We start from the raw sequence: 27,768 nt of genomic DNA, 5'->3' as shown, positions 1-27,768 counted from the left end.
GCTTCCTCATTCATTTCACAAATATACATTATCTCAGTACAATCTCAATGATGCCCATTTCCACTTACAGTCTGTCAAGTCCCACATACGTTTTCTAACAGAATCCCCAATTATCAGTTGATTCAACCACTGCTCATTTCAGTTGTCCTAATTATTCATTGTACAATTCCTTTGACTTCAAAGGTGGTACTTGTGCATATGTCCACTCTGATATCCCCTGTCAGAGACTTAGTAATTTGGAATCTTCTCTCTTTGATCTCTTTTGGCTTAAAATCTTTCTACCCCATTCAGTAAAATTCATCTGTTGCCTCTATCGTTCTCCCAAATCTGCTAATCACTTGGAACTCTTTGACTTCCTCTGTTCAAAACTCTACTTTCTCCAGTCCAACTTTCCTAACGATGAGATAATTTTCCTTTTTGATTTTAATGTTTACAGCTAGAGCTAGCTTCAATTTTCTAGTCACAAAAACCCAGCTGGTCAAGATGCTGAGAAGTTTGTAATTACTAGCGACCTCACACAGATTGTTTTACACACAGATCATTTACTTATCAGAATACCAAACAATCCTAACCACACAGACAAACAATCTTTAAATATTTTTCACAAACAACTCTTCCAAGTACACAGTCATGGTGAGTGGTCCTCTAGGCATCTCATATCACAACCTCATGGTCTCTTCTCCAATGGAGCCATTCTTTTATCAGCAACATATTGTTTGGCAATACAAGCAAAATGGGATGATCTGCTTTTTCTATTATATTATTCTTTTCCTTGGTTGGATTACTGTTTTAGATTTTCTGATGTCAATGTTTGCTCAGATCAAGTCAGTGACATTATTCTTAAATATATAAAGATTATTTGTCTGTGTGGTTAGGATTGTTTGGTATTCTGATAAGTAAATGATCTGTGTGAGGTTGCTAGTAATTACAAACTCCTTTATCCACACCTTATCATAAAATCTCATCCTTCATCAAAACCTTGTTTTTTTCCAATAAATGTGCTAAGGCTGTTCAAGATAAGAATGTTGCATATCAGAATTTGCTTGCTTCCAATCTCCAGCTTAATTTTCTGCCTACACCAAAGCTCATAACAATTGTAAAACAGTTATTAATCAGTCCAAAGTAGGTTTTGAGCCAGCTAAGAGTAGAAACATGCTTCTTGTCCAAATGATAGTTGAGCATTCTGGTCTCTTGTCAAAACTACTGGCCACAACTTTTGTCCATCTCTATTTCTACCTCTGTCAAAACCAGGCAGTGCCATTGACACCTCAGCTAAAGATACAGCTGAGCTGCAAGCACCGTACTTTACTTATAACTTGTGTATTGATGATCTTGGTAAACCACCTCCTATTCTTAGCACATTCCATTCAATTCCTCCTCTGGTCCTCTGTCAAAAGAATTTTAAACAGTCTTGATGCCAAGAAAACACCATATTCTGATGATATTTCTCCACTTGTTCTCAAAACTTGTACTCCTGGGCTTACTCCTGTTCTGTTTTACCTTCTTACAAATTTCTTATTCCACTGGTGTTTTCCATTTTGCCTTGGAAATTTGCTCATATCCAGCCAATTCCTAAAAAGGATGACAAATCCTTCTAATCAAATTATTGGCTCATTGCATTTCTACTCTTTCTAAAGTAATGGCCAAATCCTTTAACCTGATAATTCCTGATAATTAATTCCTGAACTATCTAGAAGCCTCCCTTGTAATCAATGATTGCTAGTATGGGGTCCGCTAGTGTCAATCCACTGGTGATATACCGGATATAGACAAATTCAATAGAAAAGTTTGGTGAAACTCAAGCAGTTGCTTTTGACATTTCAAAAGCTTCTGACCTTGTTTGGCTTATGGATTACCAACTGTTTTTTTGTAATTGGGTATCCAGTTTTCTCTCTAACCATTCACTAAGGGTGATAGTAAACAGCTCTCTTTTCTAACTTCTCCACTAATGCTAACTTCTCCCAAGATTCAATTCTTTCTCCCACTCTTTGCCTCTTGTATATTAATGACCTCCTTCCACTGACTATCCAATCCATAGTTTTGCTGATGATACAACACTGCATTCCACCTTCCAGTTTGAGAAACCTTTCCCTGCACAAACAGCTTCAACTTCTCAAATATACTCACTACCAATTCCTTAAATAGTTTCTAGGTAATTTTCCTGTGGGGGAAAAGATAACTTGGTTGATTTCAATTCTTCTGAAACCCAGTCCTGTCTTATATCTCACAAAAAGGATCCTTCTGCTTCTATGCTTATCATTGATGACACCTCAGATTTCCAGACAAGATTACATCTCCATTAGGGATTACCCTGACTTCTAATTTCTCTTGGCAAAGCATACCACAAATATTGCTTCCTCTTTCCCCCCCCTCCTTTTGAGGGCATCTCCACTGCTTACCAGTTGCTTTGCAATTTACTTCTCCATTGTAAACAGTTGTCCCAGGAACCCTCATACAACCATCTGGCAAGCATCGCCTTCACTACTCCTCTCCACGCTAGTCAAGGGTGTCCCCTTTCCATCTTCCCAGAAGTGACCAAATCATCACTCTTAGGCCATCACTTCTGGGTCATCTGTTGGGCATGCCCATACCACTAAAAAGATCGGTCACTCCAAGTGATCACACCTCAGTGACACCTCAGATCCACCACATTTTCTCACAAATTCAACCTCTCCATTCCAAACTCTTTGAAGGTGAGACACACACATACTTCACTGTAAACCATCCACTTTCACAGCTATTATATGACTCTTCTGCCTCACACTCAACGCCCATCCTTTTGTAACATACAACAAAATGATTGTTGTTTTTTTTGTTTTTTTTTAAGGAGCATTAGCAACTAAGGCCATATTGCTCCGGAATATGTGGTGGTCATTCCCTGACCTTTCCGCATCCTCCATATTTGGTGGTGACGGGCTCGAACCCCGCTCTAATCAAGAAGCGTGTGCTGCGCACTGTTGCTCCTTCCCACCTGGCTACGGAGGCGTCACAACAACAAAATGATCTCTACTATTGGGGTATCATCATCTTCATTTCCTATCAACTGTCTCGACTCCACAACACATACCACTAAGTTCCCAAATAACAGTGTGGGCTAAGGTAATGCGATCGACCATCTACATCTTTTTCACACATTCCTGACTTATGAATAACAAACCCAAAATATTTGAATTGATATGCTGCCTTGACTTTGCCAATTTAGAGGTCCAAATTTCTACCTCCTCCACCAATCATCAAATACCTTTCTTTGTAAAATTAACTTTAAGACCTCCCATGGTGTAAACAACAAGCAACTTACTCATCATGAAGTCAATGTCATCCTGATCCTGAACAATTATCACTTGATCGCCAAATAATAGTGAATGGATCACACTGTCTCCAATCTTGACTGTCACAGCCCACATGTAATGTTCAAATGTGCTAGTACTGCATGTGGAGTGTGGGGATCCTGTTTAAGATCTATAGATAAATCTTAAACAGGATCAGTGACCCCACATCCTTGTCACAAGCCTTTGGATGTTACAAACTCAGCTGATACCAGTGCCCCACACTTAACGGCTATTCTGCAACTTCTATACATTTCTTAATTAAATTGATGATCAATTCACTCACATTCATCCTCCACATCGATCCCAAGTCTGCTAATAGGAATTGAATCATAGACCTTTTCAAGCTTCACAAAGACCAAATGTGTTTCCTGCCCTTTGGCAATTCTTTTTTCTATGATCTGCTTTAAGGTGAAAATATTATTAATACAGGACTTTCTGACAGTAAAGCCAGCCTGTTCTTCTGACACACAGAAAGCAACACTCTTCCCTAACCTCGTAGTTATAATTTTATTCAATAACCTACTCATGGAGGCCATCACATTAATGCTGCTGTAATTTGAAGGATCATTTTTATTGCCCTTCTTAAAGATAAAATTACATATGATAAGAACCAATCATAAGGAGTTGCATCTCCTTCTAAAACCTAATTTGACATTCTCGTTATTATCCTTATCAGCTGGACACTGCCACACTTCCATAACTCCGTGGGCACTCCTCCTCCTGAGCTAGCTGTCTTCCCATTCTGTGCCCTTGCTAAGATTGGGCATCTTAAGATTTTGGAAGATTGGGCATCTTACACCCAATCTTCCAAAATCCACCCTCGGATCACCACCTGTATTTTCCTCTATGTATTCCTTCCCGTCTTCTGTTATAATATTTTTAAAATGTTTCATCCAGGCTGTCATAGGTAGTGGAGCCACTAAATGTGACCTATGGCTTCATATTCTCATGTGCCCAATGGTCCTCCATGCCTGAGCCAAACTACTATACCCCAACAAGTGGTTAATCTCAGAAGAAACTCTGTTCTGACATTCTTCCTAACATTTCCGTAAAATGTTTTTCACTCACTCTTTAATACTTAACTTGATACCTTTCCTGATCCTCCTGTCTTGAGACAAGCCAATAATGCTTGTAAAGTCAACAAAGCATATAAAGCTTGGCTCAGCTCCTTAAACTGCAGAGCTAAGCCAAGCTAGAGATGACTTCAACAGCTTCTCCTGTCATCTACTCCACCTTACTGTTATTAAATTCTCTTGCAAAACCAAGCAAAACCAAGTTAGCTGACTCAGGTACCACATCTTTAATATGACTGTAGAATTCACCAGCACTCCAATCTCCATGTGCATTCAATTTTTGATTAATCCTACTTTTATAAAAATTTTAACACTCATCTTGAAGAAGGCTGACCATATACTGCAGTTCATCCAACCTGATACCATCATCCTGCTCATTTCTCCTTTTAGACCTCCCAGGCACAATTACATGTGCATGCAAGTATTGGTGCCACATTCTGCATCTCTCAATATTCGCACACCCCTCACAATGTAGTGTCTCTCTCACTTTACAACCAGATGGTCAATAACAGACCTTAAGCTTCTTTTATATTGCTTGTATATTGCTTTCTCTGCTTCGACAAAACTGGGTTTTCTCTTTCACTTTCAGTGTTACTTTTTTTCCAAACAGCTGCTCACTCTGTAAAAATCTCAAATCTGCCTTACCATTGGATATTGTTCCCACATCTGGGGGTTGGTATCCCCAAACCTCTCTCAGGCTTCTAGATTCCATTCAAAAAAGGGCAGTTGGGTTAATTAGTCGCCCATCTGTAACAAAGTCTCTCCACTCTGTCTCGTAGAGAGTTTTATTTCTGCTGCATGCATTTTCTATGGATGCTTTTGTGGGCACTGTTCTTCTGAGCTTATATAATTCCCACTCTCTCTCTTCCAAACCAGTCAAAGATATGCTGCAACCAATCAGAATCCTTTTACTGTCCAACTTCAAACTCCCAGAACCAACTTTTCTTCTTTCTTATTTAATCCTTCAACTTGTGTTTTCTGGAACAACCTCCCTTCACACATATTTCCTGAAAATTACAATCTTCAGAAATTCAAGTCTAATGTCAACAAGTATCTTCTTTCATCTTCTCAACATTCAGCCTATGCACAATATTTAGTAATATAGGTTCTAATAGCTCTCACACTTGGGGTGGGGGGGTATTCATTAAAAAATAATTCTGGAAATTCAATGTTGTCAGATATTTCAAAAACAAATTAGTAAAAAATTGAGTACTAATTTTTAAATAGGATAATTTCAAATGTAAGTAACAGCAACATAAATGTGATGTGTGTGATGACAATGAAATAATTAACTCTGTTAACAAAAAATTACCGTTGTGCCATCAACAGAAACAGATACTTTTGACTGACTTGATAAGACCTCAGTGGTTAATGTTTTGGGTAAGCTTTCCTGTAATCTGAAGCTATTGTGTCTTCTTTCTGAGCCAGACAATCCTCCATTATCTCCTGCAATATTTAAATACACATTATCTTCTTACTTCAGCAAGTTTTCATTTTATCTGAATTGAAAATAACCAGTGTTAAAAGACTGCTAAAGAGAGTAAAACTATTAAACAGTGGCTATTGAATAATGAGACTGTTGCAATAAAATAAATATAATGATATATTTCATACCTTACAAGTTATCCCTTTCAAAATAATTGCCTTGAGCTCGCACACATTCCATATATTTCTTCCAAGTATAGAAATATTTGGATGGGATCTATCATGCTAGCTTGGGGGGATACAAGGACTAATAGATTAATAGTAGCCACTGGCAGAGCTTGGAATTAAAATGATTCTTGCACTGCTTCTATTGGAATGAGCAGCAGCCTGGAAAACAAGATGCAGGGTATTTCAGAGACTGCTGGGAGTCATTGTGGTACAAGTAAACACATGGGTTGTGTTAGGGTAGCTAAGAATAGTCGTAAACACATGGGTTGTGTTAGGGTGGCTAGGAACAGGTGCAGGTATACTTGCATGTACACTAATGCTAGGAGTTTGAAAAATAAATTTGATAAATTTGAGGTATTGCTCAGAACATCAAAGGCAGATATTGTTGGGATATCAGAGATGTGGTGTCACACAGATATAAGGAATGCAGAACTGAAATTTGGGGAGTACAATATGTACAGGAAGGATAGACAAGATAGGAAGGGAGGAGGGGTTATACTATTAGTTAAGAAACACACAAAATCCAAGGAAGTGAAGCCAGTCAACATAGTGACATAAGCATTGGGAGATCAAAATTGAGAGTAGAAGTGTGTTATAAACCTAATGACTCTGATAAGTATAATAAGGAACTGTACAGGGAAATAGAGTGGGCCAGTAAATCAGAGAGTCTTATAATGGGGGATTTTAATTTCCCAGATATTGACTGGAATTTGTGGGTTGGTCACTCACACACTAGCAAGGCTTTTGTGGATTTATTGGATGATTGTTTTCTACATCAGCATGTTCGGGAGGCAACTAGAGGGAGTAATACTCTTGATCCGATTATCAGTAGTGATTCTTCATGCATTAAGAATCTGCAGATAAAGGAACCACTAGGTGGCAGTGATCACAGTGTGCTGAAGTGGGATTTACACAAAGAGGTAACTACCATCAGGGGTAAAGGGAAGGATTTTTGCTTTCGTAAAGGTGACTACGGTGGTCTGAGACAGTATTTAAATTCTGTACGGTGGGACCAAATGATGATGTTACCCAACAGGAAATTCAAAATGTGAAGCATTCAAAGAATTTATCTTCGAAGCTACTAGGCTCTACATACCAACTAAGAAATATTGTTCAAGGTTTAGGCCTAAATGGATGTCATATGAACTAATGAGACATGTGGCAGAGAAGAAAAATGCATGGGATACATATAAATTAATGGGTGACATGGAAGCCTATGATAGATATAAGTTGGTCTGTAACCAAGTCACAAAGGAGTTTAGGCAGGCAAAGGCAGATTATGAGAAATCCTTGGTAAAGGATGCAAAGAAAAACAACAAAGAGTTCTTTACCTATGTAAACTCTAGAAGCAAAGGGAAAAATTAAGATTGGTCCACTGGATATTAATTGTTCAACGGATATTGATTGTTCAACTGTTGTTGATCCTGCTCAGGTGGCTAACAAACTAAATGAGTATTTTGCATCTACATTCACCTATGAGGGAGGGGAATGCCAGAGGTGAGTTAAACTCTGGCAGTGAGCTGGATGATTTTGTAATAACTGAGAGGAAAGTGGAGGAGAAATTGTTGAAGATAAACATAAAAAAGGCACCCGGGGTGGACGGGATCTATCCAGTTATATTAAGGGATGCAGCAAAGGAAGTAAGCAAACCCTTAGCCATAATTATGAGAGCTTCCTTGGACTCAGGGGCGGTACCCATGGACTGGAGATGTGCAAATGTGACCCCAATTCACAAAAGAGGATCAAAGGGCAACACAAGTAATTATAGACCTGTCAGTTTAACTTCTGTTCCAGGAAAATTAATGGAGGCGCTGGTTAAAGAAGCACTGCAGGATCATCTAGACAAGACTTCAGTTATAGCTCAGACACAGCATGGTTTTGTTAAGGGAAAGTCTTGCCTGACCAATTTGATTGGATACTATGATGTGGTCACAAATGAACTGGATGCAGGGAATAACTTTGATATCATATATCTGGATCTTAGAAAGGCTTTTGATACTGTTGCACATGGAAGACTGCTGCACAAATTGGAACAGTGTGGCATTGGAGGCAAATTGCTGCTATAGATAAAGGGATGGTTGAGTGGGAGAAGACAGAGTGGTAATCAATGGACACTGCTCATCATGGACTAATGTTATTAGTGGAGTCCCTCTGGGTTCAGTATTGGGTCCATTGTTGTTTTCTGTATTTATAAATGATATTGATGATGGTATATCAAGCTTAATGTCCAAGTTTGCAGACGATACGAAGGTTGGCAGGGTTGTTAAGGACCCAAATGAAAGTACGCTGCTGCAACAGGATCTAGAAAAGTTGAGCAGATGGGCTGAGAGGTGCCAAATGAAGTTTAACATTGACAAATGTAAAGTACTACATATGGGAAGCAGCAACCCCAGAGTGACGTATCAACTCTGTGGTACTACACTGACAGTGGTAGAGAACAAAAAGGACCTGGGGGTAATTGTACAGGCAAGATATGAAGTTTTCTGACCAGTGCAGATGGTCTGCAAGAGTAGCTCATTGTGTCTTGTCAATGATATACAGGAATTTTTCTAGCAGGGATAAGGAGGTGGTTATCCCCTTATATAAAGCAATGGTCAGGCCACACCTTGAGTACTGTATACTGGTCTGGAGGCCTCATTTTAAGAAGGATGTAGAGCTGCTGGAACGAGTACAGAGAAGGGCAACAAGATTAGTGAATGGAACAAAGGGTTGCTCTTATGAAGAAAGGCTGAAATTTTGCACATTACAGTGTCTGGAGACTAGGCACCTGCGAGGCAATCTGATTGAGTGTATAAAGCCTTGAATGGCTTGAGCATGCTCAATGCTGATGGAATTCTTCCTCTTGCTCAGAATAATCATTTGAGAGGGCATAAATTCAAATTGAGGAAAGACAGATGTAGGATAGATGTGCAGAAGTTTGCCTTTAGCCAGCGGGTGGTTGGTTGGTGGAACGGACTTCCATCCTTTGTTGTGGAAGTTGATAGCCTAAATAAATTTAAGGCTGAGCTGGACAAGTACTTGGAATGAACAGAGGGGTGAAATGGGAGCGTGTGTTTTTTTTTTTTTTTTTTTTTTTTGGCTGATGCTGCATAAGCTTGCTTTCTTGCATCATATGCCTCTACTAATGCTAATGCTAAAGTTATATTAAAGGAGGCAGCAAAGTAATAAGCAAACAATTAGCCATGCCATAATTATGAGAGCTTCCTTAGACTCAGAGGAGGTCCCCATGTACTGGAGGTGTGCAAATGTATCCCAAATTCACAAAGGGGGTTCAAAAGGTAACACAAGTAACTATAGACCTGTTAAGTTTAACTTGTATTCCGGGGAAAATAATGGAGTCACTGGTTAAGAAGCATTGCAGGATCATCTAGACAAGACTGTAGTAGTAGTTAAGACATAGCATGGGTTTGTTAAAGGGAGATCTTGTCTGACCAATTTGATTGGATACTATGATGTGGTTACAAAGGAACTGGATGCAAAAATAATGTTTATATCATATATTTGGATTTCAAGAAAGCTTTTGATTCTGTTGCACATGGAAGATTGCTGTAGAAAATGGAGCAGTATGGCATTAAGGGCATGTTACTATAATAGATAAAGGGATGTTAAGTGGGAGACAACAGAGAGTGGTAATCAATGGACACTGTTCTTCATGGATTAATGTGTTGAGCCCAATGTTGTTTTGTGTATTCATCAATGATATTGATGAGGGTATATCAGGCTTAAAGTTTGCAGATGATACAAAAGTTGGCAGGGTTGTTAATGACAGTAAAGACAATATGCTACTGTAAATGGATCTAGATAAGTTGGGCAAATGGACTGAGAAGTGGCAACTGAAGTTTAACAGTCAGATATGAAGTTCTCTGAGCAGTGCAGACAGTTTACCAGAGAGGGCATGTCAATGATATATAGGAATTTTGCTAGCAGGGACAGGGAGGTGATTATCCCGTTGTACAAGGCAATGGTCAGGCCACACCTGGGTACAGATCTGGATTCCCCATTTTAGTAAGGATGTAGAGTTGCTAGAACGAGTAGAAAGAAGGGCAACAAGATTGGTGATGGGAATAAAGAGGTGCTCTTACCAAGAAAGGCTTAAGTTCTGCAAATTGCAGTGCCTGGAGAGTAGGCAACTGCAAGGTGATCTGTTTGAGGTGTATAAGGCCTTGAATGGGTTGAGCAAGCTGAATGCTGATGGGATTCTTCCGCTTGCTCAGATTAAGAACCTGAGGGGGGTATAGATTCAAATTGAAGAAAGACAGTTGTATAATACATGTGCAGAAGTTTGCCTTTACCCAGCATCTGGTTGATTGGTGGAACAGACTTCCATCTTTTGTTGTGGAAGTTGATAGCCTAAATAAATTTAAGGCTAAGCTGGACAGGCATTTTGAACGAATGGAGGAATGAAATCGGAGGGTTTTTTTTTTGGTTTTTTTTGGCTGATGCTGCATTAGCTTGCTTTCTTGCATTGTATGCCTCTACTAATGCAAATGCTAATGACTTTCATATTTCATGAGTGAAAAAATATAGTGAAAAGTATATTAGAAGTCTCGAATTTCAGAAATTTTTCTGCAATGGGATTCATTTCAATAGCAAAAGGCTTAACACTTATGTTGTTTGTTGTTTTATCTCTTTGGTATCTTATTGGTATATAAGGCCATAATGCACCATGTTGAATGTGTAACACTTAAACTAATCCATAAAGAGATTAATCCTCTTTGCAAAATGGCCAAGAGAATGTGGTTCCTACATGAGCTTGGGATATGTGATTGGATGAAAAGTTTTTAATAAAAAGAGGAATGCAATAACTTCTAAAATCAACATTACAAATATCTTTTAAATACTAGATCTCCAAACAGTGTTGTATTCTTTTTCCCTATCAAATAATGCTCCTGGTTTCTTTTTTTTTTTTTTTGGTTTTTTTTTTTTTTTTTAGGAGCATTAGCAACTAAGGCCATATTGCTCCAGGATATGTGGTGGTCATTCCCTGACCTTTCCGCATCCTCCGTATTTGGCGGTGACCGGCTTGAACCCCGGTCTAATCAAGAAGCGTGTGCTACGCACTGCTGCTCCTTCCCATCTAACTACGGAGGCGCCTGCTCCTGCTTTCAAATGGATTCAATGCTCCAGAGTGAAGTGTATCTTTTCGAAGAAACAGTGTATCCTGGAGAGGAGATTCTTTGTTTCAGAGCACCTTGCATCAAAATAGTAAAAAAATTATTCACCAACCCATTTGACAAAAGGTTGCTAACTGAGGCTACCTTTGTCTGACAAGGAGCCAAATAGCTCCAAAACCAGTAACAACAGTGCCTCTGCATTTTTAATAAATAGCAGATCTGCCTTCTTGGTGACGTTATTCAATTAAAAACAATATTAATAACTTTAGGTCAAATCATGGATGAAGTGGTTATTTCTACAGTGGGAATAAGAACAAGCACTATCACAGGAAGGATAACAGTGTACCCAAACAGTAAAAACATAATGCAGAGTAGCATTCTCTTTTCAAACCAATGCAAGCTTTATACACTAAAATATACACTGCTTTATCCATAAAACGAGGCAGAAAATGAAGTTTAAGATAAAGCAAATGAATTGTGGAACACTTTATTTTTATCCTGAACAGACATATCCTATTTGTTGGGAGGGCTAAATATAGAACAGCAGTTTCCAAAAATAAAAACCTGATTACACAAACAAAATAATATTCAAAAGGTTCAGTGGTTAATTTATATATCTTATTTTTCTGTTAAATAAGTTATATATGCAAAAGATATGCTTTTCAAAGGACATAGGTAGTTTCAAAATCATAAATGAAAGTTTCATTTTAACTGTTTAACATGCTGACTACTAAAGGTAGATTTGAAACGATTTTGAGCACAAAGTTTTCTATATCAAATATTGATAATTATAAATAGAAGTGAAAGTAATGTAGATTTTAATTTTAAATGAATGATTAGCATATTTCTAATAATATGTGGCATTATCTGTATAAGTGAAAGAACAAATGGAGACTAATTTCTTGACATTCAATAAATCATTAAATTCAATTGCTATCTGCAATGTTTTTCCTCTCTTTTTTCTCCCCCCCCCACACCATTACAGTTAACTTTAATTTATAAAAAAAAACAATTTCTGGTATAACATGTAGAAAGGAAATACTCAGATTTTTTCTTTATTCTAAAATGGATTTAAAATCAAAATAACTAAATATATCAGAGATGTAAAGATTTATTTGACAAGAGAAATTGCTTTTATTTAAATTATAATTATTTACTATAATAATAATAATAACAACATATAATTATTTTATTTTGCTTCAAATTTTATATATTTAGCTGTAACATTAACAAGAAACAAAATACAATACAACCATTTTAAAAACCAGATGAAATATACTTTATGCCATTGTTTAGCAAAATGTCATGATCACTGTCAGGTTGAGCTAACTAATAATCTCATTTACAATTGTGGTTGTTGTTGTTATTTTGGATTTTAGGAGCATTAGCAACTAAGGCCATATTGCTCCGGGGATATGCGGTGGTCATTCCCTGACCTTCCCGCATCCTCCGTATTTGGTGGTCACGGGCTCGAACCCCGGTCTAATCAAGAAGCGTGTGCTATGCACTGCTGCTCCTGCCCACCTGGCTATGGAGGCGCCATTTACAATTGACAGCACTACCACTGATTACAGTAACGAAACACTGTCTCTCATCTATCATTCTGGACCAAAGATAGGTTTTAATTAGTTTTAATTTTGAGGAACTTCTCTTCTTCAAAATTAAAACTAATTAAAACCTATCTTTGGTCTCTTGCAAAAATGGAATTTCTAGTAGGGTGCTTGCACAAGAGCAAAATTGCATAAGCTGAATTCCCATATACAGTAGACTATCAAAATAACGGCACCCCAAATAACAGAACATTCGAGCTAATGGCACATTGCGATCGGTGCCAAATAAAAGAAAACAGTGTCACATAATTACAATATATTTGTTTAAATTTGCCAATTTAAAAGTGAATTCTGTACTGCTATCACGGATTATATGCTGTTTTACACTGATTTTAAAATAAAAACCCCTCCCTATGGCTCCTAATATTAATAACCTCATACAGAGAAGAAAAGAAAAAGAACATTAAAGCTTAGTGACAAACTTGATATTATAATAGAATATAGAATGAGAGTAACTAAGAGTGTATTAATGGCATAATATAACATTGGATTGTCAATATGTTTATGTTTTGTGTGCAATTAATAAAATTATTCTTAATCTTTCTATTTCTTATTTAGCCTCATTATTTTTGCATTAAAAATATTAAAAATAAAACTTTCTAGATAACGGAAAAAATTGAAATAGCATCTTGAATCCCCGAAGGTGCCATTATTCTGAAAGTCTACAGTATCAAGGAACCCTCTAGCTGGCACACTTAGTGCATGCTTATAAATCAGGAAATCCTATAAATTTAAATATCTATAAGAATTAACATCAGTGTGAATTTTAGTATTCCTCTAGTATCTTAATTCACTTTCAATTCTCCATCATTATTTTTAGTTGGAAAAGTTTAGCCATATAAAAAAAATTCTTTATGGATTCACAAACAGCAAGAAATACCTATCACCATGGGAACTTTCTAGAGAATTTGTTTCCTTTTGTTCACCCACTGCACTACCCTTTTTTTTTTTTAAAGAAAAGGCTACTTTTTCTAATTGTTTTGTTTCTCTTGTTATACAATATCAGAACTGAGAACAAAATTTTTTAAGTTTTTCACTATTTCTGAACTTTACCAAAAAAATAAAAAATAAAAGTAAAGACAACTGTGCAGCTGCTGTTATTTTTTGCATAGCCGCCACAAGATTTAGGTGTAAGTTTAGAATAGCCACATTCCTTTTCTTCAAAAATTTTAAATTAACATTGGTATTATAATGCAATGAAGTATCAATTTTAATAACACAGCAACCTGGGTTATCAAAATGTCCTTCAGCAAACATAACAAAACACTGAATTTATTAATTAACATTAGTGCAGTTTGCAAGACTTCAAAATATTCAACTTAACATATTCACTATTTGAAAATTGACTTACCTGAAGATGGAACTTCTTCCTGTAATTTACGGCTGGTATCCAATATAAATAGTATATTAATAACTACCGTCACCATTAAAACAACCAGAAGAAGAAACTGTAAACAGAATTTATATTAATGTTACATAACATTTTTAAGATTTAAGTAGAAAGAAGTTCCACATAATATTTTTTTAAAATTAATACAGTTCAGTAAAATTTCACAATTAGAATCAGATGTGAATCAATATCTTTAACTAATACAGTAGGCCCTTTATATCTGCCTACTTCCTAATCCACCAATTCTCATATCCACTGTCCAATATTTAACATTGTTTATTTTCTTATCCATCATTGGTTCTCTTATCCATTGTCATGTCATGCCAGGCTTCCAATCACTCAGAAGCATCAGTCTATCAGGAATGCTGGTGAGCAATCCTCAAACCAGTTCTTTCTGATGTTGTTTTATTTACTCCGTTGCAAAAATAAAGCCAGTGTCTTTGACCGTGAAGTCAAACGAGAAATCTAAGATGCATTTTGGTTGTGAATAAAGTTTACTTCGGAGTAAACATTATGTTTCAGTTTCGTACTTGTTTTGTTCTGTGCATTATTTTATGCCTTGTTTGTGTATATATATATATATACAGATAAACTTATTGTAATTATTTTTATCATTAATTACAGATTTACAGTTATGGATAAAAGGTGAGGGGAGAAACAACCTACTCTTATGACATTTAGCATTAGCATTAATAAAGGCACATGATGCAAGAAAACAAGCATATACAGCATCAGCCAAAAAAAAAATGCATTTTGGTTGTGAATAAAGTTTACTTCGGAGTAAACATTATGTTTCAGTTTCGTACTTGTTTTGTTCTGTGCATTATTTTATGCCTTGTTTGTGTATATATATATATATACACAGATAAACTTATTGTAATTATTTTAATCATTAATTACAGATTTACAGTTATGGATAAAAGGTGAGGGGAGAAACAACCTACTCTTATGACATTTAGCATTAGCATTAATAAAGGCACATGATGCAAGAAAACAAGCATATACAGCATCAGCTAAAAAAAAAAAAATCCTTCTCATTTCACCCATCCACTCTCTCCAAATGTTTGTCTAGTTCTGCCGTGAATCTATTTAAGCTATCAACTTCTACAACATATGATGGAAGTTTGTTCCAGCAATCAACCACATGCTGACAAAAGGCAAACTTCCGCACATCTATCCTACAATTGGCTTGTCTCAATTTGAATTTATGCCCTCTCAGGTGATTATTCTGAGCAAGAGAATCCCATCAGCATTGAGCATGCTCAAACCATTCAAGGCTGTACCATTCAGACACTGTAATTTACAAAACTTAAGCCTTTCTTCATAAGAGGAACCCTTTGTTCCATTCACTAATCTTGTTGCCCTTTTCTGTACTCGTTGCAGCAGCTCTACATTCTTCTTAAAATGAGGCCTCCAGACCTACTCAAGGTGTAGCCTGACCATTGCCTTATACAAGGGGATAATCACCTCTTTATCCCTACTAGAAAAATTCCTGTATATTACTGACAAGACACCATGAGCTACTCTTGCAGACCATCTGCACTGCTCAGAAAACTTCATATCTGCCTGTACAATTACCCCTAGTTCCTTTTCATTCTCTAACACCGTCAGTGTAGTACCACACAGTTGATACATTACTCTGGGGTAACTGTTTTCCATATGCAGTACTTTACGTTTGTCAAAGTTAAACTTCAGTTGCCACCTCTCAGCCCATCTGCTGAACTTTTCTAGATCCTGTTGCAGCAGCATACTGTCATTAACAACCCTGCTGACCTTCGTACTGTCTGCAAACTTGGACATTAAGCCTGATATACCATCATCAATATCATTAATAAATACAAAAAACAACAATGGATCCAACACTAAACCCTGGGGGACTTCACTAATAACAATTGTCCACGAAGAGCAGTATCCATTGATTACCACTCTGCCTTCTCCCACTCCACCATCCGTTTATACATAGCAGCAATTTTCCTCCAATGCCACACTGCTCCAATTTGTGCAGCAGTCTTCCATGTGCAACAGTATCAAAAGCCTTTCTAAGATCCAAATATATGATATCAAAATGATTCTTTGCATCCAGTTCCTTTGTGACCACATCATAGTATCTAATCAAATTGGTCAGACAAGAATTTCCCTTAACAAACCCATGCCGTGTCCAAGCTATAACTACTACTCCATTTTTTTAGGAGCATTAGCAACTAAGGCCATATTGCTCCGGGAATATGCGATGGTCACTCCCTGACCTTTCCGCATCCTCCGCATTTGGTGGTGACGGGCTCGAACCCCGGTCTAATCAAGAAGCGTGTGCTAAGCACTGCTGCGCTTTCCCACCTGGCTACGGAGACGCCTCCAAGCTATAACTGAAGTCTTATCTAGATGATCCAGCAATGCTTCTTTAACCAGTGCGTCCATTAATTTCCCTGAAACATAAGTTAAACTAACAGGTCTGTAATTACTTGTGTCACCCTTTGATCTTCCTTTGAGAATTGGGGTCACATTTGCACATCTTCAGTCCATGTGTACCTCCCCTGAGTCCAAGGAAACTCTCATAATCATGGCTAAAGGTTTGCTTACTTTCTTTGCTGCCTCCTTTAATATAACTGGATAGATTCCATCCAACCCAGGTGCCTTTCTTATGTTTATCTTCAACAATTTCTCTTCCACTTTGCTCTCAGTTATTACAAAATCATCTAGCTCGCTGCCAGAGTTTAATTCACCTCTGGCATTCCTCTCCCTCATGTGTGAATGCAGATGCAAAATACTCATTTAGTTTGTTAGCTACCTGAGCAGGATCATCAACAGTTGAACCATTGATATCAAGTGGACCAATCTGATTCATCCCCTTCCTTCTAGAGTTTACATAAGTATAGAACTCTTTGCATCCTTTGCCAAAGATTTCTCATAATCTGTCTTTGCCTGCCTAACCTCCTTTGTGACTTGGTTACAGACCAGCTTATATCTATAATAGGCTTCCGTGTCACCTGTTAATTTATAAAATGTTTTTTAAAATGTTTAAAGTAATGAAAGTAGTGTTTACAAAATCAGACTTTGAAAGCAGAAGTGATAATATGGAGAATACAGGAGTTGCTTCATCACAAATCACTTTAGAAGAATATTCAGCTTTAACTTCAAATGAACTTCAACATGCTAGAGATATTGGCTGTTATGTTGGTTTTATGCAGAAAATTGTTGATGAAGAACGTTACAGCGTATTACATGATCCATGGTGTCCAACCGAAAACTACAAATTTCCCTGTTGCCCAAGGAAACAAAAATAGATCATTCAAAATGCACTGGATAAATGAATTTCCTTGGCTGTCTTATAGTCGTTTGACAGTTGTTTTTGCAGAATTTGCATGTTATTTGGAGGAGATGAGGGAGGTCGTAGTCATGTGAAACTAGGAAAGTTGGCGACAGAACCTTTATCATCACACAAAAATGCCAAGAAAGATTTCAGAGTTCATGAGAAAAATGAATACCATAAGAACAACATAGTGAGGTCTCAGCATTTTATTGATATCATGGATGGTAAAATTGAATTAAAACATGAATTAGAAGAAAGGTTTTACGATTAATGGTAAAACCTTTCTTCTAATTCATGTATTGATGGTTTTGGTAAACCACCTCTTACCATTCCCAATTCACTCCATTCAATGCCTACTGTTATTTTCCATCAAAAGGAAGTCAGAAGAAATTTGAACAATCTTGATGACAAGAAAGCTCCTGGTCCTGACGGTATTTCTATACTTGTTTTCAACACCTGCGCTCCTGAGCTTACTCTTGTTCTGTGTCACCTTTTACACTTTCTTATTCCAAAGGCATTTTCCCTTCTTGGAAATTTGCTCATATCCAGCCAGTTCATAAAAAGGGTGACAAATCCCTCCCATCCAATTATCATCCCACTGCACCTACTTCTACTCTTTCTAAAGTAATGGAGAAATCAATTAACTGCCAAATCTTAACTATCTATAAATCTTTCATTTGATCAATGATTGCAAGCATGGATTCTGTCAGTGTCTATTCACTGGTGATATTCTGGCTTATGTTGCCCATCTATGAACAAATTCAATGGAAAAGTTTGGTGAAACTCAAGCAGTTGCTCTTGACATTCCAAAGACTTTTGTTCATGTTTGGCATAGAGGTGTTCTAAACAAGCTAACATCTTACAGTTTGCCAAATGTATTGTAACAGTTTTTTTTAGCTTCTTTCTCCAATTCTTTTCCTCTTATATATTAATGACCTTCTTCCATTGACCAGAAATCCATAGTTTTTCTGATGATAGCACATTACATTCCACCTTCAGTTTGAGGAATCTTGCCCTGCACAAACAGCTTTAAATTTTTGAATATCCACTAACAATTCCTTAAATGCTGATCTCCAGTGGGGCAAAGATAACTTAGTTGATTTCAATCTTTCTGAAACTCACTCTTGTCTTATGTCTCACAAAAAAAGGAATCTTCTGTTCCTATGCTTATCTTTGATGACACTCTGATTTCTAGGCAAGATCAGATATCTCTACTGAGGATGGGATTACTCTGACTTCTCATCTCTCTTGGCATTAGCACATTACAAATATCGTGTCATCTACATCTAAAAAACTGCATTTTCTCTTTCCTCACTTGGTGTTACTTTTCTTTCAAACAGCTGTTCACTTTCTACAAAGTGAACAGCTTTATTGTTCCCACATCTGGGACAGTGCCCCCAAAACCTCTCTCTCAGGCTTCTAGGCTCCATTCAAAAGAGGGTAGTTAGGTTAATTAAAGACTCATCTCTAACAAAGTCTCTCTACTCTCTGTCTCACAAACGTTCTGTTTCTGCTGCATGTTATTTCTATAGATACTTCCATGGGCACCATTCTTCTGAATTGGCTTCTATAATTGCACCTTGTTCTTCCTATCTAGTCCAAACATGTGCCTCATCAACCAGTGAGCATCCTTTTATTCTCCAACTTCAAACTCACAGAACCAACTTTTTTTTTTCCTCATTTATTCATTCAACTTCAATTTTCTGAAACAACCTTCTTTCATGTGTATTTCCTGAAAATTACAATCTACATAAATTCAAGTCTAATGTCAACAAGTATCTTCTTTCATCTTCTCAACCTTCAACCATGCACAGTATTAAGTACTATAGATTCTAATACATCTCATGCTTGGGGTTCTCGTTTAAAAAAAAAAAAAAAAAAAGGCAAGGTACAGTATATTACAGTAGCCACTGGCAGAGGAGAAAGTGATTCTTGCACTGCTTCTATTGGAATGAGCAGCAGCCTGGAAAATAAGATGCAGGATATTTCAGAGACTGCTGGGAATCATGGGGTTAAAAGTAAACACATGGGTTGTGTTAGGGTGACTAAGAGGAAGAGCAGGTGCATGTATACTTGCGTGTACACCAATGCTAGGAGTTCAGTAAATAAATTTGATGAATTTGAGGTATTGCTCAAAACATCAAAGGCAGATATTGTTGGGATTTCAGAGACGTGGTGTCACACAGATATAAGGAATGCAGAACTGGAATTTGGGGAGTACAATGTCTACAGAAAGGATAGACAGGATAGGAAGGGAGGACGGGTTATGCTATTAGTTAAGAAACACATAAAATCCAAGGAAGTGAAGCCAGTCGACATCGCTGGACAGTGCAGTGTCGAGTCAGTTTGGTGTGACATAAGCATTGGGAGATCAAAATTGAGAGTAGGAGTGTGCTATAGGCCTAATGACTCTGATGAGTATAATAAGAAACTGTACAGAGAAATAGAGTGGGCCAGTAAATCAGAGAGTCTTATAATGGGGGATTTTAATTTCCCAGATACTGACTGGAATTTGGGGGCTGGTCACTCACACACTAGCAAGGCTTTTGTGGATTTATTGGATGATTGTTTTCTACATCAGCATGTTAGGGAGGCAACTAGAGGGAGTAATACTCTTGATTTGATTATCAGTAGTGATTCTTCATGCATCAAAAATCTGCAGATAAATGAACCACTAGGTGGCAGTGATCACAGTGTTCTGAAGTGGGATTTACTCAAAGAGGTAACTACCATTAGGGGTAAAGGGAAGAGGTATTGCTTTCGTAAAGGCTACTACGATGGACTAAGACAGTATTTAAATTCTATACAGTGGGATCAACTGATGATGTTACCAACAGCAAATTCAAAATGGGAAGCATTCAAAGAACTTATCTTGGAAGCTACTAGGCTTTACATACCAACTAAGAAATATTGTTCAAGGTTTAGGCCTAAATGGATGTCAGATGAACTAATGAGGCATATGGCGGAGAAGAAAAATGCATGGGATACATACAAATTAACAAGTGACACAGAAGCCTATGATAGATACAAGTTGATCTGTAACCAAGTTACAAAGGAGCTTAGGCAGGTGAAGGCAGATTACGAGAAATCCTTGGCAAGGGATGTGAAGAAAAACAACAAAGTTCTTTACTTATGTAAACTCTAGAAGGAAGGGGATGAATCAGATTGGTCCACTTGATATCGATGGGTCAACTGTTGATGATCCTGCTCAGGTAGCTAACAAACTAAATGAATATTTTGCATCGACATTCACACATGAGGAGTTATTCAGTGAGGGGAATGCCAGAGGTGTATTCAACTCTGGCAGTAAGCTAGAGAATCTTGTAATAACTGAGAGTAAAGTGGAGGAGAAATTGTTGAAGATAAACACAAGAAAGGCACCTGGGGTGGATGGGATCTATCCAGTTATATTAAAGGAGGCAGCAAAGGAAGTAAGCAAAACCCTTAGCCATAATTATGAGAGCTTCCTTGGACACAGGGGAGGTACCCATGGATTGGAGATGTGCAAATGTGACCCCAATTCACAAAGGAGGATCAAAGGCTGACACAAGTAATTATAGACCTGTGAGTTTAACTTCTGTTCCCGGAAAATTAATGGAGGCACTGGTTAAAGAAGCACTGCAGGATCATCTAGACAAGACTTCAGTTATAGCTCGGACACAGCATGGTTTTGTTAAGGGGAAGTCTTGCCTGACCAATTTGATTGGATACTATGATGCAGTCACAAAAGAACTGGATGCAGGGAATAACTTTGATATTATATACTTGAATCTTAGAAAGGCTTTTGATACTGTTGCACATGGAAGACTGCTGCACAAATTGGAGCAGTGTGGCATTGGAGGCAAATTGCTGCTATCGATAAAGGGGTGGTTGAGGGGGAGAAGACAGAGAGTGGTAATCAATGGACACTGCTCATTGTGGACTAATGTTATTAGTGGAGTCCCTCAGGGTTCAGCATTGGGTCCTTTATTGTTTTCTGTATTTATAAATGATATTGATGATGGTATATCAAGCTTAATGTCCAAGTTTGCAGATGATACGAAGGTTTGCAGGGTTGTGAAGGACACTACTGACACTATGCTGCTGCAACAGGATCTGGAAAGGTTGAGCAGATGGGCTGAGAGGTGGCAAATGAAGTTTAACATTGACAAATGTAAAGTACTACATATGGGAAACAGCAACCCCAGAGCAACGTTTCAACTCTGTGGTACTACACTGGCAGTGGTAGAGAATGAAAGGGACCTGGGGGTGGTTGTGCAGGCAGATATGAAGTTTTCTGAGCAGTGCAGACGGGCTGCAAGAGTAGCTCATGGTGTATTGTCGATGATATATAGGAATTTTTGTAGCAGGGATAAGGAGGTGATTATTCCCTTGTATAAGGCAATGGTCAGACCGCACCTAGAGTACTGTATACAGGTCTGGAGGCCTCATTTCAAGAAGGATGTAGAGCTGCTGGAACGAGTACAGAGAAGGGCAACAAGACTAGTGAATGGAACAAAGGGGTGCTCTTACAAAGAAAGGCTTAAATTTTGTGAATTACAGTGTCTGGAGACTAGGCACCAGCGAGGTGATCTGATAGAGGTGTACAAAGCCTTGAATGGGTTGAGCATGCTCAATGCTGATGGGATTCTTCCTCTTGCTCAGAATAATCACCTGAGAGGGCATAAATTCAAATTGAGGAAAGACAGATGTAGGATAGATGTGCGGAAATTTGCCTTTAGCCAGCGGGTGGTTGGTAGGTGGAACAGACTTCCATCCCTTGTCGTGGAAGTTGATAGCCTAAATAAGTTTAAGGCTCAGCTGGACAGGTATTTCGAACGAACAGAGGGGTGAAGTGGAAGTGGTTATTTTTTATTTATTTATTTTACTTTATTTTTTTTGGCTGATGCTGCATAAGTTTGCTTTCTTGCATCAAATGCCTCTACTAATGCTAATATGGGTAGCAGTAATCACCAAACAATATACCAGCAGTGTGATACTACACTCAGGGTAATGAACAATGAAAGAGACTTGCAGGGGAAGTTGTGCAGTCATTTATAGAATTCTCTGAGCAGTGCAGATGGGCTGCTAGGGCAGCTCATGCGGTTTTTTTAAATACAGTAATTTTGGCAGCAGGACAAGGAAAGGATTATCCCATTGTATAAAGCATTGATTAAGCCACATCCTTCTCAATTTAGGAAGGATGGGAATTTCTTGGAATTGGTGCAGAGAATAGCAACTAGATTGGGTTTGAAGCTATCAACATTAAAGGCAAAGAAATTTGAGCTCTTGGAAACAGAAGCTTTTTGGAAAATTTTCCATTTTTCACTGATGAATTTACTGGATGAATGTTTCCTACAACAGTATGCTAGTGCAGCAACAAGAGGTTGCTGCACTAGCATACTGTTGTAGGAAATTGCTGCTGATAATCAACAACTTGATTATCAGCAGCAATTCTTCATGCATTAAGAATTTGGAGGAAAAGACCCCACTGATGGAACTGATCACAGCGTATTGATGTGACATTTACTTAAGAGACATAACTACTATCAAGGGTAAAAGTAAGGACTTTTACTTTGGCAAGGCTGACTAGAGTGATCCCTGGCAGTTTTTAAATTCTATACAGTGGGTTCAACTGATGATTTTACCAACAGCAAATTCTGAATGAAAAGCATATGGGAAAGTAATTATAAAAGCTACTCTGCTTTGCATACCGTATAAGAAATACTATTCAAGGCTTAGACCTAAATGGATGTCAAATGAACTGATGAGACTTGTGGAAGATAAAAAAAAAAAATAAATGGGATACATATAAAATGCAATGTGTTTTGTATTATATTGTATTGTTGTATAATGTACTTTTGTAAATTATATTGTACATTATATTGTAATTATACTGTACTTTTGTTTATATTAACAGTAAAATGATGGGGTTGAATCACATTGGTCCACTTAATATCAATGGTTCGGTTCAACTGTTGATGATCATGCTCAGGTTGCTGACAAATTGAATGAGTATTTTGCATCTACATTCACACAAGAGGAATTCTACAGGGAAGTGAGGCCAAACATTTATCAAACTCTCTAACAGGCAGCTAAATGATTTTGTAATAACTTAAAAGAAAAATGGAAGAGAAATTGTTGAAGTTAAATATAAGAAAGGTACATGGGGTGGATGGGACTATTCAATTATATCAAGGGAGGTGGCAAAGGAAGAAAGCAAACCCTTAGCCATAATTATGAGAGCATCCTTGGATTGGAGAGGAAGTCCTTGCAAAGTGGAGATGTGTGAATGTAATCGCAATTCACAAAGGGAGATAAAAGGATGATGCGAGTAATTACAAACCTATTAGTTTAACTTCTGTTCCAGGGAAAATAATGGAGTCAAAGAAGTAAGGCAGGATCATCTAAACAAGACTGCAGTTATACTTCAGACAAAGCATTGTCTGAAGTTTATATTAAGGGAGGCAGCAAAGGAAGAAAGAAAACCTATAGTCATAATTATGAAAGCATGTTAAAGTGTTTGTTAAGGGGAAACTTTGTCTGACCAATTTGATTGGATACTATAATATGGTCACAAAGGAACTGGATGCAAAAAGTAATTTTGATATCATATATGAGAGGTGAACATTTAAATTCATGGAATAGTGCAAGAAATTATCTTAATTGTCATCATCTGAATCTTCTGTGAATTTCTCCTCCTCGAAATACTCTCCCTTGAACTTTGCACACTTTCGCCACAGTCATACCCATGATTTATATGCTTCTTGCAAGAATTTTTCAAAAAACTGTGAAGTGCTTCCGTTGTAGCTCTGCAAGCATTGTTGTGTCAGATGCGAAATTCTTGCCTTTCTTTCAGAGCTTTCTTCAGATGTGGAAACAGGAAGAAATCACATGGGGATAAGTCTGGTGAATAAGGGAGATGTGGCAAAACCTAGGCACCTATGGCAGTGATCACTGCTTGCACAATGTTAGTCATATGGGGCCGCTGGCATTGTCTTGATGGATAAACCACTTCACACCGAAAAGTTTGGTCACACCGGAATATGGCTGTTCTACCAAGACCCGCATTACCATATGCTCCATTCCTCTCTTTAACTATTTCCGATGCATTTAAGCCTCATCTGACACAATAGTGATGCATATGGGTAGCACATATCACTGTTCAATCTGTATGTCCGACATGATACTTGCTTCAAAATGATCATTAGTGTCACATGGCTAAAAAACTCTCTTCACGCAACCCTAGCTCGACAAGTACTGGAATCCGTACAGAGTCTGCTCAGTAGCGATCAGGGAGAGAGAGGTCGTAGCATTAGTTTAGCATTAGTATTAGCATTAGCATTAGTAGAGGCATTTGATGCAAGAAAGCAAGCTTATGCAGCATCAGCCAAAAAAAAAAAAAAAAAAAAACCCACTTCCACTTCACCCCTCTGTTCGTTCAAAATACCTGTCCAGCTGAGCCTTAAACTTATTTAGGCTATCAACCTCCACCACAAGGGATGGCAGTCTGTTCCACCAACCAACCACCCGCTGGCTAAAGGCAAATTTCCGCACGTCTATCCTACATCTGTCTTTCCTCAATTTGAATTTATGCCCTCTCAGGTGATTTTTCTGAGCTAGAGGAAGAATCCCATCAGCATTGAGCATGCTTAAACCATTCAAGGCTTTATACACCTCTATCAGATCACCTCGCTGGTGCCTAGTCTCCAGACACTGTAATTTGCAAAACTTAAGCCTTTCTTCGTAAGAGCACCCCTTTGTTCCATTCACGAATCTTGTTGCCCTTCTCTGTACTCGTTCCAGCAGCTCTACATCCTTCTTGAAATGAGGCCTCCAGACCTGTATACAGTACTCTAGGTGTGGCCTGACCATTGCCTTATACAATGGAATAATCACTTCCTTATCCCTGCTGGAAAAATTCCTGTATATCATTGACAATACTCCATGAGCTACTCTTGCAGCCCGTCTGCACTGCTCAGAGAACTTCATATCTGCCTTCACAATCACCCCCAAGTCCCTTTCATTCTCTACCACTGTCAGTGTAGTACCACAGAGTTGATACGTTGCTCTGGGGTTGCTGTTTCCCATGTGTAGTACTTTACATTTGTCAATGTTAAACTTCATTTGCCACCTCTCAGCCCATCTGCTCAACCTTTCCAGATCCTGTTGCAGCAGCATAGTGTCAGTAGTGTCCTTGACAACCCTGCCAACCTTTGTATCATCTGCAAACTTGGACATTAAGCTTGATATACCATCATCAATATCATTTATAAATACAGAAAACAATAATGGACCCAACACTGAGCCCTGAGGGACTCCACTAATAACATTAGTCCACGATGAGCAGTGTCCATTGATTACCACTTTCTGTCTTCTCCCCCTCAACCACCCCTTTATAAATAGCAGCAATTTGCCTCCAATGTCACACTGCTCCAATTTGTGTAGCAGTCTTCCATGTGCAACAGTATCAAAAGCCTTTCTAAGATCCAAGTATATAATATCAAAGTTATTCCCTGCATCCAGTTCTTTTGTGACTGCATCATAGTATCCAATCAAGTTGGTCAGGCAAGACTTCCCCTTAACAAAACCATGCTGTGTCTGAGCTATAACTGAAGTCTTGTCTAAATGATCCTGCAGTGCTTCTTTAACCAGTGCCTCCATTAATTTTCCTGGAACAGAAGTTAAGCTCACAGGTCTATGATTACTTGTGTCAGCCTTTGATCCTCCTTTGTGAATTGGGGTCACATTTGCACATTTCCAGTCTATCGGTACCTCCCCTGAGTCCAAGGAAGCTCTCATAATTATGGCTAAGGGTTTGCTTACTTCCTTTGCTGCCTCCTTTAATATAACTGGATAGATCCCATCCACCCTGGGTGCCTTTCTTGTGTTTATCTTCAACAGTTTCTCCTCCACTTTACTCCCAGTTATTTCAAGATTCTGTAGCTTACTGCTAGAGTTGAATACACCTCTGGCATTCCCCTTGCTGAATAACTCCTCATGTGTGAATGTCGATGCAAAATATTCATTTAGTTTGTTAGCTACCTGAGCAGGATCATCAACAGTTGACCCATCAATATCAAGTGGACCAATCTGATTCATCCCCTTCCTTCTAGAGTTTACATAAGTAAAGAACTCTTTGCTGTTTTTCTTTGCATCCCTTGCCAAGGATTTCTCGTAATCTGCCTTCGCCTGCCTAACCTCCTTTGTAACTTGGTTGCATATCAACTTGTATCTATCATAGGCTTCTGTGTCATGTGTTAATTTGTAAGTATCCCATGCATTTTTCTTCTCTGCCATATGCCTCATTAGTTCATCTGACATCCATTTTGGCCTAAACCTTGAACAATATTTCTTAGTTGGTATGTAAAGCCTAGTAGCTTCCAAGATAAGTTCTTTGAATGCTTCCCATTTTGAATTTGCTGTTGGTAACATCATCAGTTGGTCCCACTGTATAGAATTTAAATACTGTCTCAGTCCATCGTAGTCGCCTTTACGGAAGCAATAACCCTTCCCTTTACCCCTAATGGTAGTTACCTCTTTGAGTAAATCCCACTTCAGCACACTGTGATCACTGCCACCTAGTGGTTCATTTATCTGCAGATTCTTAATGCATGAAGAATCACTGCTGATAATCAAATCAAGAGTATTACTCCCTCTGGTTGCCTCCCGAACATGCTGATGTAGAAAACAATCATCCAATAAATCCACAAAAGCCCTGCTAGTGTGTGAGTAACCAGCCCCCAAATTCCAGTCAATATCTGGGAAATTAAAATCTCCCATTATAAGACTCTCTGATTTACTGGCCCACTCCATTTCCCTGTACAGTTCCTTATTATACTCATCAGAGTCATTAGGCCTATAGCACACTCCTACTCTCAATTTTGATCTCCCAATGCTTATGTCACACCAAACTGACTCAACACTGCACTGTCCGGCGATGTCGACTGGCTTCACTTCCTTGGTTTTTATGTGTTTCTTAACTAATAGCATAACCCCTCCCCCCTTCCTATCCTGTCTATCCTTTCTGTAGACGTTGTACTCCCCAAATTGCAGTTCTGCATGCCTTATATCTGTGTGACACCACGTCTCTGATATCCCAACAATATCTGCCTTTGATGTTTTGAGCAATACTTCAAATTCATCAAATTTATTTACTAAACTCCTAGCATTGGTGTACTCGCAAGTATCCATGCACCTGTTTCTATTCTTAGCTACCCTAACACAACCCATGTGTTTACTTGTACTGCAATGGCTCCCAGCAGTCTCTGAAATACCATGCATCCTGTTTTTCAGGCTTCTGCTCACTCTAA

General features: G+C 38.1%; 1 protein-coding gene across 7 annotated transcripts in view; it reads right to left on the bottom strand.

Annotated features, from left to right (window-relative positions):
* The window catches only part of LOC150087109 (protein O-linked-mannose beta-1,2-N-acetylglucosaminyltransferase 1-like), a 637,681-nt gene that overhangs the window by 300,167 nt on the left and 309,746 nt on the right, over positions 1-27,768 (bottom strand). For all 7 annotated transcript variants that reach the window (XM_090372960.1, XM_090372959.1, XM_090372965.1 and 4 more), the window contains 2 exons: positions 14,131-14,227; positions 5,715-5,848 (listed from right to left, as the gene is read on the bottom strand). In XM_090372960.1, coding sequence (XP_090229086.1) covers positions 5,715-5,848; positions 14,131-14,227 — 231 coding nt within the window. The remainder of the gene's footprint in view (positions 1-5,714; positions 5,849-14,130; positions 14,228-27,768) is intronic.

The sequence above is a fragment of the Mastigoproctus giganteus genome, chromosome 4 (genome assembly GCF_048544385.1).
Source record: "Mastigoproctus giganteus isolate SK-2022 chromosome 4, ASM4854438v1, whole genome shotgun sequence".
NCBI lineage: Eukaryota > Metazoa > Arthropoda > Arachnida > Uropygi > Thelyphonidae > Mastigoproctus > Mastigoproctus giganteus.
Note: the sequence above shows the minus strand (reverse complement) of the source record. Positions and strands in the feature narration are given on the sequence as shown.